The sequence below is a fragment of the Ranitomeya imitator genome, chromosome 1 (assembly GCF_032444005.1).
Source record: "Ranitomeya imitator isolate aRanImi1 chromosome 1, aRanImi1.pri, whole genome shotgun sequence".
In the NCBI taxonomy this organism is placed as follows: Eukaryota; Metazoa; Chordata; class Amphibia; order Anura; family Dendrobatidae; genus Ranitomeya; species Ranitomeya imitator.
In genome coordinates this window covers 1,217,523,603-1,217,538,262 of record NC_091282.1, presented here as the reverse complement: position 1 = coordinate 1,217,538,262, position 14,660 = coordinate 1,217,523,603, and the positions used below count along the sequence as shown (strand labels likewise).

The 14,660-nt window shown below is 47.5% G+C and overlaps 1 protein-coding gene across 8 annotated transcripts in view; it reads right to left on the bottom strand.

The window, feature by feature from the left end:
- The window catches only part of LOC138657323 (probable N-acetyltransferase CML1), a 55,361-nt gene that overhangs the window by 14,157 nt on the left and 26,544 nt on the right, over positions 1 to 14,660 (bottom strand). Inside the window, exons 1-2 of one of the 8 annotated variants that reach the window (XM_069745043.1) lie at positions 5,262 to 5,548; positions 1,625 to 3,689 (exon numbers count right to left, since the gene is read on the bottom strand). The exons of 2 other annotated variants lie outside the window; for them this stretch is intronic. In XM_069745043.1, the coding sequence (XP_069601144.1) occupies positions 3,009 to 3,689; positions 5,262 to 5,357 (777 nt within the window). In that variant the 5' untranslated portion in view covers positions 5,358 to 5,548 and the 3' untranslated portion in view covers positions 1,625 to 3,008. Of the gene's footprint in view, positions 1 to 1,624; positions 3,690 to 4,379; positions 4,389 to 5,261; positions 5,549 to 14,660 lie in introns of those variants that run through there. 5 more of the 8 variants (XM_069745046.1, XM_069745048.1, XM_069745044.1 and 2 more) reach the window with 5 other exon arrangements.

Below are 14,660 nucleotides of genomic sequence, written 5' to 3'. Positions count from 1 at the left end.
CTAACCATCCTCTCCATAGTGCTGCACCACCCTACATCTCCTCAACTATATATCCCCCTTCCTGTCCTCTCCATAGTGCTACACCACCCTACATCTCCTTATCACGTGTCTACCACCCTTCCTGTCCTCTCCACAATGGTGTACCTCCCTACATCTCCTCCTAACCTGTCTACCACCCTACCCATCCTCTCCACAGTGCTGTACTGCCTTAAATGTCCCCTTATATCTCTCTACCACCAATTATTCTTTTGCACTTACGTGGTACAGCGATGGGATTCAATTTTGCCCCATTATATGAAATTGTTTATTGTCCTAATGGAAGAAGCTTGTGCGTCTACTACATTCTTATATGTTCTTTTAAAATCAAAACGCTCCTATTAATACTGCGACCACAGAAACTGACATATTTGAAGTTCACATACATTGTCACTCATTTAGATTACTGCAGTTCATAATTAAGGGTTAGATGCAAATAGTCAACATATCCGATTTCTGCATCAAAAATCCACTTGTAATTGTTCCACATGAAGCTGTGTCCTGATCACTAACAATCTGTGGTAACATGCTCTCCATTTTTTTTTTTAGTTCAAGGTACAACAATGGAGTCCTGTCTTGCCCCGCGATGCGGAAGTCGGTATATTGTTTTCATTGAATAAGTGGTCTTATTTTATTTTGATACATTACTTCCAAATTACATAAAGACCCCAATGAATTCTTCAACAATCTCTTAGTAACTGATGCAGGTTTGGATTTCACATACTTCTGCAGCTCAGAGGTCCTCCATAGTCTACATATCTAATGCACCCAAATTCCGGATATAATTCCTTAACATGACGCTGATCACTCACAATATAAATTTGTTATATTCTTTCATTCCGACAAGACCCCAGAGGCAATAAAGGCTTCTGCGAATGCTTTTCCCTTCCCATGTTAATGCACTTGAATGAGGTTACATGTCGTTCCCTGCACATTAAGAGGCCGGGTGTGCCATTTTGAAAGTTCATGCATAAAGTGTCTTTTGCCTCTTTTCTCCTTTTATCAGATAAGATTCCAAGGGTCTCATGATCTCAAAGGGGAGATCCCAAAATACACCAGCTATCACCTATCTACCGGAAATGATTAAATTATAATTTCTAGGAATTGAATTGTTGAGATCCTCACCGATCCGGAGAATGAGTGTCCCAAAGTCCCTTGTGGAAATGGAGCAGTAGTGAGCATGTGAGACCACCACCCTCACAGGCTGTGACTGGGGCAGTGGATGGTTGTGCATGCAGGGGACTTTGGCATCCTTGTTCTTGTGATCAATGAGAGTGCCATTAGGTTTCCCCTAATCAATGTCATCGGTCAGTATCACTGGCCCAGAAACGCTCCGACCATAGAATACAGACCTCTTCACTGCGCTGAAAGGGCGCCATCTGTGTCACCGCAGGACGGTCCGTCATTTACTAATCTTATGTCCTTCTTCTAGACTTTTGTGAATTTTTTTTTCCGGTAAATATCAGATTTTTATTCATTTAAAAAAATTCACATTCCATGTAAAGAAGTAAAGTCAATTTGTAACATACCGATACAACGTAGTCCTCAATAAGAGGAAATCAGACATAAGAAAAAGAAATCAAGTCACCATGAATTAAGTCACTGGAACCTGCAGCAATTACCGCATCATCCGATCCAAGAAAAGAAAGCGGAGAGGAGTCTGGCTGCGTGCGGATTCTCATGACGGCAGATGATTTCATTGTAGCTCAATCATACGTCTGGACCTGGATAGATAAGACACCCCCAGGAAATCAGGGACATTAGGAACACCAAGGACATTAGCAATGTGTGTGACTACCAAAACAGTGGAACATTACAAACACCACTGCTCCACCAGGGAATTTAGAAATAACAGTGCACCGCCAGGGACATTACAAGTATCACTGCTCCACCAGAGACATTACAAGTAATACTGCACCACCAGGGACATTAGAAATAGCACTGCACTGCCAGGAACATTAGAAATAGAAGCTTGGCATGTCCAGGCTTTGTGAAGCGGGGTAAATAGGGTAAGTGTCCAGGCTTTGTGAAGCAGGGTATGTAGGATGAGTGTCCGGGCTTTGTGAAGCGGGGTATGTAGGGTGTGTCCGGCCTTTCTGAAGCAGGGTATGTAGGAGGAGTGTCCGGGCTTTGTGAAGCGGGGTATGTAGGGTGAGTGCCTGGGCTTTGTGAAGCGGAGTATGTAGGCTGTGTCCGGGCTTTGTAAAGCGGGGTATGTAGGGAGAGTGTCTGGGCTTTGTGAAGTGGGGTATGTAGGATGAGTGTCCAGGCTTTATTAAGCGAGGTATGTAGGGCGATTATCTGGGCTTTGTGAAGGGGAGTATGTAGGGAGAGTGTCTGGGCTTTATGGAGCGGGGTATGTAGGAGGAGTGTCCGGGCTTTGTGAAGCGGGGTATGTAGGGTGAGTGCCTGGGCTTTGTGAAGCGGAGTATGTAGGCTGTGTCCGGGCTTTGTAAAGCGGGGTATGTAGGGAGAGTGTCTGGGCTTTGTGAAGTGGGGTATGTAGGATGAGTGTCCAGGCTTTATTAAGCGAGGTATGTAGGGCGATTATCTGGGCTTTGTGAAGGGGAGTATGTAGGGAGAGTGTCTGGGCTTTATGGAGCGGGGTATGTAGGGCGAGTGTCCAGGCTTTGTGAAGCGGGGTATGTAGGATGAGTGTCCGGGCTTTGTGAAGCGGAGTATGTAGGCTGTGTCCGGGCTTTGTGAAGCGGGTTATGTAGGCTCAGTGTCCGGGCTTTGTGAAGCGGGGTATGAAGGGCGAGTGTCCGGACTTTGTGAAACGGGATACATATAGGCTGAGTGTCCAGGCTTTGTGAAGCGGGGTATGTAGGCTCAGTGTCCGGGCTTTGTGAAGTGGGGTATGTAGGGTGAGTGTCCGGGCTTTGTGAAGCGGGGTATGTAGGGTGAGTGTCCGGGCTTTGTGAAGCGGGGTAGGTAGGCTCGGAGCGTCCTACTCCAGGTCCGCATGACTTTTACGCTGTTGGGATATCATACTGATAGGCCAGGACCTTGAAGTCTACAACTCTGCTCAGCATCTTAGAGTAGTAAAATTCATCTGTCAGCCTGAAGCCGAGCTTCTCGTACATTTTGCAGGCTTCCCATTGGGGTAACGTGGTGGTCAGGACCACCGCCTCACAGCCTCTCTTCCTGGCGAAGTCAATGAGCCTCCTGCACAAGACCTTGGCGACCCCTTTACCTCTGTGGCACTTCACCACTGAGAGTCGTCTCAGTTCCAGATGTTTTTCTCCTCCTGGTTCAGAAGAAGGGAGAGCCGCGATCATCCCCATGAACTCCCCTCTTGTAGACTCCGCAACCCAAAAGCAATAACCGTCCCGCTGCAGGTAATATTTCCTAATGTCCAACATGTCATCGGAGAGGGCATGATCTATGTAAGACGTGTACATGTAACGGGCACAAAACCACAGAGCGACCAAAGCCAAGGCAACTGCAAGGGCGAAGGTGTTCACAGACACGAGGTTTAGGGCAGGAAGGGTTATCGTGGCCAAGGCTGGAAGCCAAATGTGAGTCAGGCACAGAGCATGCCGGAAGGCTTTATTGACGTGCTCCTTAAGGCCACTAGCAAACAGGTCCCTGGCCTCGTGGTAGTCAGAGTCCTTATAGAGTCGGAGGAAGTAGTCAGACATGTTGGTGCTCTGCAAGAAATGAAAGTAATTCTTAAAGGGATGGTTCATGAATAGTTATCATCAGAACGGCTATAATAACCGGCTGGGAAACGCAATGAGTGAGCGTAGGTGAGGGCTGGTGTCCTGGATCCCACCAAGGACAACATCTGCCAGGAGTTTGTATGTTCTCCCCATATTTCATGTGTTGCCTCTCACACTCCAAAGACATAATGATAGGGAATCTAGATTGTGAGCCCCAATGGTGACAGAGATGATAAAGCTGTAGAATTAATGGCGCTGTATAAGTGAGTAAATGAAGAAATGTGGGGGGCTCGTGTGCAGTGTCCTGGGGCTCTCTATGAAGGCTTTCCCGCAGGACACTGTAAGTGGTTAATAAGACAACAAGTGTCCTGCCCATGGTGGCCCCCAGACAGCTGGGACTCATCGGGTCCTGTCTACATTGAGACTTTCTGTAAATTGATCAGTTTTTACCCCTGAGCTGAGCTGCATCCTCAGGAGCACAGAGATTTACAGAATGGATTGATCCTTCCTCTCGGGATCTGGCTCCTGAGCGCCGAACAATACGTTTAGGTAACAAGGAATGGGGATGACAAAAGTGACAAAATGCATCTGGGTGAAGGCTTGGGTCCCGGTCCTAACCCTGCCCTGGAATGAGCTGCAGAGCCTGGGGGTCCTTGTCCTGGAATGAGTGGCACGTACCCTGGGAGTTGTAGTTCTCTGAGAGTTGTAGTCCCCCTGGGCTCAGCCTCCTCTTCTGGGGTAAAGGCTGGGGGTCCCTGTCCTAGAATGAGTGGCACGTACCCCGAGAGCTGCAGAGCCTGGGGGTCCCTGTCCTAGAATGAGTGGCACGTACCCCGAGAGCCGCAGAGCCTGGGGGTCCCTGTCCTAGAATGAGTGGCACGTACCCCGAGAGCCGCAGAGCCTGGGGGTCCCTGTCCTAGAATGAGTGGCACGTACCCCGGGAGCTGCAGAGCCTGGGGGTCCCTGTCCTAGAATGAGTGGCACGTACCCCGAGAGCTGCAGAGCCTGGAGGCCCCTGTCCTAGAATGAGTGGCACTTACCCCGAGAGCTGTAGAGCCTGGGGGTCCCTGTCCTAGAATGAGTGGCACTTACCCCGAGAGCTGTAGAGCCTGGGGGTCCCTGTCCTAGAATGAGTGGCACGTACCCCGGGAGCCGCAGAGACTGGGGGTCCCTGTCCTAGAATGAGTGGCACGTACCCCGAGAGCCGCAGAGCCTGGGGGTCCCTGTCCTAGAATGAGTGGCACTTACCCCGAGAGCTGCAGAGCCTGGGGGTCCCTGTCCTAGAATGAGTGGCACGTACCCCGGGAGCCGCAGAGACTGGGGGTCCCTGTCCTAGAATGAGTGGCACGTACCCCGGGAGCCGCAGAGACTGGGGGTCCCTGTCCTAGAATGAGTGGCACGTACCCCGAGAGCTGCAGAGACTGGGGGTCCCTGTCCTAGAATGAGTGGCACTTACCCCGAGAGCTGCAGAGCCTGGGGGTCTCTGTCCTAGAATGAGTGGCACGTACCCCGAGAGCTGCAGAGCCTGGGGGTCCCTGTCCTACAATGAGTGGCACTTACCCTGGGAGTTGTAGTCCTCGGGCCTCGGCCTCTGCTTCCTCCCTGTGTTTGCTCCACTTCCTCTCTGAGATCTGGGGACTCTGCCAGTAAAATCATTCAAAGAAGGAACAGGTAAATCCGCAGGAAGCGGAGCCAGATTAACCCCGTAGGTACAGGATGACTGCACACGAAGACAGAGGTATTCATTAATAGCGCTGCCATTACTACAGCCAGCACTGAGCTATAGGAGCCATGAGTCCACATATGGGGAGTCCTAGTCATGTCCGTCCCTCCCACTCAGGACGTTTACATTGTGTGTAATGCCGGGGACCGGATGCAACACAGAAAACTCAAGGTGTGGACTGAGGACGATGGAACTTTGTAATCTATGGAGATCCGGGACAGTTACATAGTAACATAGTTAGTAAGGCCGAAAAAAGACATTTGTCCATCCAGTTCAGCCTATATTCCATCATAATAAATCCCCAGATCTACGTCCTTCTACAGAACCTAATAATTGTATGATACAATATTGTTCTGCTCCAGGAAGACATCCAGGCCTCTCTTGAACCCCTCGACTGAGTTCGCCATCACCACCTCCTCAGGCAAGCAATTCCAGATTCTCACTGCCCTAACAGTAAAGAATCCTCTTCTATGTTGGTGGAAAAACCTTCTATCCTCCAGACGCAAAGAATGCCCCCTTGTGCCCGTCACCTTCCTTGGTATAAACAGATCCTCAGCGAGATATTTGTATTGTCCCCTTATATACTTATACATGGTTATTAGATCGCCCCTCAGTCGTCTTTTTTCTAGACTAAATAATCCTAATTTCGCTAATCTATCTGGGTATTGTAGTTCTCCCATCCCCTTTATTAATTTTGTTGCCCTCCTTTGTACTCTCTCTAGTTCCATTATATCCTTCCTGAGCACCGGTGCCCAAAACTGGACACAGTACTCCATGTGCGGTCTAACTAGGGATTTGTACAGAGGCAGTATAATGCTCTCATCATGTGTATCCAGACCTCTTTTAATGCACCCCATGATCCTGTTTGCCTTGGCAGCTGCTGCCTGGCACTGGCTGCTCCAGGTAAGTTTATCATTAACTAGGATCCCCAAGTCCTTCTCCCGAGACAAACAATAACCACATCCTGCAGTGAGCAGCTCAGTAATGGACGTCCCGCTCTACACAATACTGAGGTCCTCTGCGTGGAGGACACGACGTTCGCGGGATTTACCACATAGGTTCTCCTGCCTCTCTCTGGAATTCTGGCCGGGGTCACAGAGTTTTCCCACTAGGCCACAAGTCTCTCTGACAGTCTATTAATGCGCGTTCAGCCTCCCGTGCCCCAAATGGCCAACTCCAAACCTGTTGTCCTAACCCCGGCACCGTATGTTCAGGAACGTGTGCCTCCTGTGACGTCGCCTCCTCGCGGATACTCACTGCTCGACCGTTGGCGATTATCTGCTGGGCCCGGAGCATAGAGCGGAGTGCACTGCTCTACGGGATGCAGATCCAGCACAGAGCAAGGTCAATATTGTTGTCTCAGGAACCAATGTTTCCATTCAGTGACAGTAATCACAGGAAGATGTGTGCTGTTCCATGTATATTCCTCAGTTTCCATGTATGTTTATATTTCACTCTGAATTTAACTCTGCTGCCACCCAATGGCCTTTTCCCTTATGGCAGCTTGTTTTTCATGTATTTCTTGTGGGCATGTCTTACTTCCGGTTCAGGGGTCAAATCTTCTCTTCCTCTGGCAGCCATTTCCAGTTTACTGTCTGTTGTGAGAGGACGTGCTTTTGAACTGGGCTTTACGAAGGCATCAGTCTTTCGACCACTCTCTCATGCTGCTCACACTTGCAGACACACTTGGTGCTACATCTTACTGTACCCTGTCTGCCCTGCATTTCTGGAGAAGTTCTGTATTACCAGTTATACGCTGTATGTCCAGATCTACAAAATAAACAAGTCTGGATTACACAATCCCTGGAGCGCATCATCTCTTCGGACGCTGAGCAGCATTGGTCCTGTCTCCCTCACGTGGAGGAAAATACGGAAGGTACGATTCTCTCTCACAACTCTTATTAATCACCCACACCTCCATTCGCCTCATGTGGGGACAGAACAGTCTAAAGACTGCCTTGAAGCCCGGCCAGAATCACCCTTATATCCCTATCCATGTGCCAACGCTCTGCCTGCTCACATACTGCAGCCCTGCTCTGCTAAGAAATCTCCTGCAGCATCACCTCAGACCGCATTGCTCATAAAGACTCTCTGTGTATTATACCACATCGCTGCAGATTGTCGGACCGCAGAACCCCACAATTCTCCAAAACACCTTGGGAATCTTATCAGGGGGTCGCAACTAAGCTGCACAGCGATTTCCAGCCCCCAATTCAAAAGTTCAGTTTCTTAAAGGGACAGCGCACCTTAAATCAAAATGGCCGAAAAGGACCTTACGCAGTTCCCCAATGCGGAAACAGAGCAAATACAACCTGATACTGTCCATTATGAAGACCAGGAAGCAGAGCCCGCTTCCACAGCAGACCCAGATGCACGACCAGTACGCTCCATCAAGCCAACATTGAGGGTATGTGCACACGTCAGGATTTCTTGCAGAAATTTTCCTGACAAAAACCGGACATTTCTGCCAGAAATCCGCATGCGTTTTTACCGCGATTTTGACGCGTTTTTGGTGTGTTTTTTCCCAAATGCATAGAATTGCGGGAAAAAACACAGAAAATCCGCAAAAATAATGAACATGCTCATTTTTTTACCGCGATGCATTTTTTTCGCGGAAAAAAACGCATCCATGTGCACAAAACATGCAGAATGCATTCTAAATGATAGAATGAATAATGTATGCGTTTTTAATGAGTTTTTATAGCGTTTTTAGCACGAAAAAATGTGAAAAAAATGCGAAAAAACCTGTACGTGTGCACATACCCTAAAGGTTCGCGAGAATTACTGTTCCACAAGGGATGAGTTCAATGACAACCTGGATGACGTATGGGAACGAGTCACCTCCCTTATGTCAAGCATCCAACACCACAAAAATGATGCAGCGGGTTTACAGGACACTATAAGACAGCTAGACGCGGCCCACGGCAGATACAAGAGACTGCCGCAAAGTATGCTGCCTTCCTAAAAGACTCTAAAATCGATGAAGCCCTATCAGAGTTAAGCAAGGCAGATTCCACAGACAAAGGGACGCCGCCGTGCAAGACGCCAAAGATAAAGCGGAGCTTCGTATCGCCCATCTGCAAGAAACTAGATCGCACAAGTCAGCCTCATCTAAACACTCTGTTCGGTCATACCAATCATCCTGCTCAAGAACTTCAGCCCTCAGTAACAGAATTCTAGAGGCCCATTTAAATGCAGAGCGATCCAAACTAAGACGTTCCTACACAGAAAAGAAAGTAGAGGCAGAAGCAAAGAAAGCAGAAGCAGAGGCTCGAGCAAAGATTCTTCAAACAGAAATGGAGGAAGAAAATCGCATTAGCCAAAGTAAAAATACTCGAGCAAACATTGAAGCAAACCCTCGACCCAATTTGCCTGCCACCACAGGAAGAAGATGACCCAGCTGTTCGTACCAGAGAATACGTGCAGAAACAGTTACCCGCAGCGCACACCTTCCCCAGCGACGTTCAACCCAACATTGCGGAAACGTCCAAGTCAGCCCAACCTATGGTGCCAGTATTGCCCACAGCCCCTACAGAGACCCAAGACCAACGCCGTGATGTACCCCCTCAGGAGCAGTCAGCACCGCAAGACGACCGCAAGGCACACTCCAGCCTGCCTCCACAGTTCAAGCTACAGTCATCGGACTCTCCAAAGGTTAAACCACAGCTCAACCCTGCAGCAACATCATTTTACCCGGGAGCAATTCACCCTTCCATGCCACACAGCTTATACGCCCGAGGGGCACCACAAGCTACTACTGTAACGAGTGAAGGATCAGACATGTCCGAGTTTGCCAGGTTCATGGGGAGCAGGGAGCTAATCAGCACTAGCCTCTCAAAATTCGATGACCGTGCAGAGAACTACAGAGCCTGGAAAGCAACCGTCAAGGCCGCCATTGCTGATATCAACCTATCCGCAGAGCAGGAGCTCGACCTCCTGGTAAAATGGTTGGGTCCTGAATCCACAAACCGTATCAAGAGTCTTAGGACTGTATGTGGGGCAAGCTGAAGCAGGTCTCGCCGTGGCCTGGCAGAGAGTCGAAAGAACCTACGGCAGCGCTGAAGCCATAGAAAAGTCCCTATTCAAGAGACTGCACAACGTTCCATGGATCAACCTTAAGGAAGCCCGCAAGCTTCTGGACTTAAGTGACCTGCTTATGGAGCTGGATCTTGCTAAAAGACCCTCGTCTGTCTGGTCTGTGCTACCTGGACACTGCCCATGGGGTGAACCCAATCTTCTCAAAGCTGCCACATAGTCTGCAAGAGAAGTGGGCAGTGTGCGTCTCCAGGTATAAAAGGTCACATGACGTCACCTTTCCTCCGTTCATTCAGTTCTGCAAGTTCATTGACGAACAAGCCCAAATGAGGAACGACCCTAGCCTCAACTTCCCGGAGTCTAACACTGCAGCTCCAGCAACACCTTCATCAAGGTATGAAAGCGTCGCACCTAGACGCAAGGACTCGAGGAACAGCGTAAGCGTCAGAAAGACTAACCTGCCATCTCCTGCAGTACCTGCCTATAAGCAGAACACTATTCCGTTGAGGGATAAGTCTTTCAATCGTGAGTGTCACATTCACAAAAGACCACACTCACTGAACAAATGTAGAGGCTTCAGGTCCAAAACCATGCAGGAGCGCAAGAAAATCCTCAGCAAACTTGGGGTATGTTTCAAGTGCTGCGCTTCATCAGAACACATGGCCAAGGACTGTAAATCTGCCATTAAGTGTGAAGAGTGTCATAGCGACAAACACCCATCAGCCTTGCACCCAGGCTCAGCCACCAGCGATCTAGCAGTCGCAGTTACCTCTGGTCCCGCTACAAACCATGGCGGGGAGCCACAGATTCACGGCAAGTCTACCACAGCTGTTTCCTGCTCATGCTCAGAGGTATGTGGGGAGAATCAAAGTGCTAAATGCTGTGCCAGGATATGCCTAATCAGAGTCTATCCTGGAGGGCAACCAGGGAAGGCAGTAAAAATGTATGCCATCATTGATGATCAGAGCAATTGATCTCTAGCTGGACCTAAGTTCTTTGAAGCCTTTAGAATCAAGGGACTAGCAACGCCCTACACTCTGAATACTTGCTCGGGGTGCATAGAGATTAGCGGCAGAAGAGCACAAGGTTTACATAGTAACATAGTAACATAGTTAGTAAGGCCGAAAAAAGACATTTGTCCATCCAGTTCAGCCTATATTCCATCATAAATCCCCAGATCTACGTCCTTCTACAGAACCTAATTGTATGATACAATATTGTTCTGCTCCAGGAAGACATCCAGGCCTCTCTTGAACCCCACAACTGAGTTCGCCATCACCACCTCCTCAATCAAGCAATTCCAGATTCTCACTGCCCTAACAGTAAAGAATCCTCTTCTATGTTGGTGGAAAAACCTTCTCTCCTCCAGACGCAAAGAATGCCCCCTTGTGCCCGTCACCTTCCTTGGTATAAACAGATCCTCAGCGAGATATTTGTATTGTCCCCTTATATACTTATACATGGTTATTAGATCGCCCCTCAGTCGTCTTTTTTCTAGACTAAATAATCCTAATTTCGCTAATCCATCTGGGTATTGTAGTTCTCCCATCCCCTTTATTAATTTTGTTACCCTCCTTTATACTCTCTCTAGTTCCATTATATCCTTCCTGAGAACCGGTGCCCAAAACTGGACACAGTACTCCATGTGCGGTCTAACTAGGGATTTGTACAGAGGCAGTATAATGCTCTCATCATGTGTATCCAGACCTCTTTTAATGCACCCCATGATCCTGTTTGCCTTGGCAGCTGCTGCGTGGCACTGGCTGCTCCAGGTAAGTTTATCATTAACTAGGATCCCCAAGTCCTTCTCCCTGTCAGATTTACCCAGTGGTTTCCCATTCAGTGTGTAATGGTGATATTGATTCCTTCTTCCCATGTGTATAACTTTATATTTATCATTGTTAAACCTCATCTGCCACCTTTCAGCCCAAGTTTCCAACTTATCCAGATCCATCTGTAGCAGAATACTATCTTCTCTTGTATTAACTGCTTTACATAGTTTTGTATCATCTGCAAATATCGATATTTTACTGTGTAAACCTTCTACCAGATCATTAATGAATATGTTGAAGAGAACAGGTCCCAATACTGACCCCTGCGGTACCCCACTGGTCACAACGACCCAGTTAGAGACTATACCATTTATAACCACCCTCTGCTTTCTATCACTAAGCCAGTTACTAACCCATTTACACACATTTTCCCCCAGACCAAGCATTCTCATTTTGTGTACCAACCTCTTGTGCGGCACGGTATCAAACGCTTTGGAAAAATCGAGATATACCACGTCCAATGACTCACCGTGGTCCAGCCTATAGCTTACCTCTTCATAAAAACTGATTAGATTGGTTTGACAGGAGCGATTTCTCATAAACCCATGCTGATATGGAGTTAAACAGTTATTCTCATTGAGATAATCCAGAATAACATCCCTCAGAAACCCTTCAAATATTTTACCAACAATAGAGGTTAGACTTACTGGCCTATAATTTCCAGGTTCACTTTTAGAGCCCTTTTTGAATATTGGCACCACATTTGCTATGCGCCAGTCCTGCGGAACAGACCCTGTCGCTATAGAGTCCCTAAAAATAAGAAATAATGGTTTATCTATTACATTACTTAGTTCTCTTAGTACTCGTGGGTGTATGCCATCCGGACCCGGAGATTTATCTATTTTAATCTTATTTAGCCGGTTTTGCACCTCTTCTTGGGTTAGATTGGTGACCCTTAATATAGGGTTTTCATTGTTTCTTGGGATTTCACCTAGCATTTCATTTTCCACCGTGAATACCGTGGAGAAGAAGGTGTTTAATATGTTAGCTTTTTCCTCGTCATCTACAACCATTCTTTCCTCACTATTTTTTAAGGGGCCTACATTTTCAGCTTTTATTCTTTTACTATTGATATAGTTGAAGAACAGTTTGGGATTAGTTTTACTCTCCTTAGCAATGTGCTTCTCTGTTTCCTTTTTGGCAGCTTTAATTAGTTTTTTAGATAAAGTATTTTTCTCCCTATAGTTTTTTAGAGCTTCAATGGTGCCATCCTGCTTTAGTAGTGCAAATGCTTTCTTTTTACTGTTAATTGCCTGTCTTACTTCTTTGTTTAGCCACATTGGGTTTTTCCTATTTCTAGTCCTTTTATTCCCACAAGGTATAAACCGCTTACACTGCCTATTTAGGATGTTCTTAAACATTTCCCAATTATTATCTGTATTCTTATTTCTGAGGATATTGTCCCAGTCTACCAGATTAAGGGCATCTCTAAGCTGGTCAAACTTTGCCTTCCTAAAGTTCAGTGTTTTTGTGACTCCCTGACAAGTCCCCCTAGTGAAAGACAGGTGAAACTGCACAATATTGTGGTCGCTATTTCCTAAATGCCCAACCACCTGCAGATTTGTTATTCTGTCAGGTCTATTAGATAGTATTAGGTCTAAAAGTGCTGCTCCTCTGGTTGGATTCTGCACCAATTGTGAAAGATAATTTTTCTTGGTTATTAGCAGAAACCTGTTGCCTTTATGGGTTTCACAGGTTTCTGTTTCCCAGTTAATATCCGGATCGCTTCTGTAAATGGAGACGTAGAAATACCCCTACCTACGCTAATCGAATGCGATCAAATACCCAACCAAAGGGATGAGTGTTGTGAATTCTGTGGCAGAGCTCCCTCCTGTGGTCACAAGTGGTACTTCGGCTGGTTCTGTCTGTGAGCTTCTGTTGGTGGAGGAGAGTGGTACTGCGGCTTCTGAGTTTCTTTCCTCAGGTGATGTGGTGAAGTCGTTAGGTGCTGCTCTATTTAACTCCACCTGGTGCTCTGATCCTGGCCTCCAGTCAATGTTCTAGTATAGGACTTGCTTCCTCCTGGATCGTTCCTGTGGCCTGCTGCTCTGCATAGCTAAGTTCCGCTTTTGTTATTTTGTTTGCTGTTTTTTTCTGTCCAGCTTGCTTATTTGTTTTTCTTGCTTGCTGGAAGCTCTGGGACGCAGAGGGTGTACCTCCGTGCCGTTAGTTCGGTACGGAGGGTCTTTTTGCCCGCTTTGCGTGGTTGTTTGTAGGGTTTTGTGTTGACCGCAAAGTTACCTTTCTTATCCTCGCTCTGTTCTGAAAGTCGGGCCTCACTTTGCTAAGTCTATTTCATCTCTACGTTTGTCTTTTCATCTTTACTCACAGTCATTATATGTGGGGGCTGCCTTTTCCTTTGGGGTATTTCTCTGAGGCAAGGTAGGCTTATTTTCTATCTTCAGGCTAGCTAGTTTCTCAGGCTGTGCCGAGTTGCATAGGGAGCGTTAGGCGCAATCCACGGCTGCCTCTAGTGGTGTTGGAGAGGATTAGGGATTGCGGTCAGCAGAGTTTCCACGTCTCAGAGCTCGTTCTATGTTTTTGGGTTATCGTCAGGTCACTGTATGTGCTCTGGCTTCTATGTCCATTGTGGTACTGAATTGCCTTATCATAACAGATGAGATCCCTACCCCGGAAGCTGCTTTCCACCAGCCACACTTAAGGCACCTAGCCAGCGTTATCCCACCTTTGGACACAGATGCTGAAATCCTACTTCTGCTCGGCAGAGACAATTTGAGGATACATAAGGTCCGCCAACAGTGTAATGGTCCTGACTACGCCCCCTACGCCCAGAGACTTGACTTGGGGTGGGTAGTCATAGGAAACTTATGCTTGGACGGAACAGGAGTCCATTCCTTTAAGACCTACGTACGCCGAGATGGGCGCACTACTTTCTGCAAACCATGTCCTCATCACTATGCGGTGAAGGAAAAGCTTCCAGATCCTGTACAGCTGCCTGATGTTATCCCTTCTCCCTATGCAGACGACTTGGGAAAGTTGGTGTTTCGTACCACTAAGGATGACAACAAAGTATCCCTGTCAATGGAAGACAAGGAATTCATCAGGATAATGGACAATGAGTTCCTTAAGGACGAGACCAATCACTGGGTTTTTCCCTTACCCTTCCGAGCTACCAGGGTAAGGCTCCCGAACAATCGTGAACAAGCCTTGTCCAGATTCAACTCTCTCCAGCGCACGCTAAGCAATAAACCGGAGATGAAAGAACACATCGTCACCTTTATGGACAAAATATTCCATAACAACCATGTGGAGCCAGCGCCTCCCTTAAAGGAAAACGAGGAGTGCTGGTACCTACCCTCATTTGGAGTATATCACCCGAAGAAACCTAAACAAATTAGAGTTGTCTTT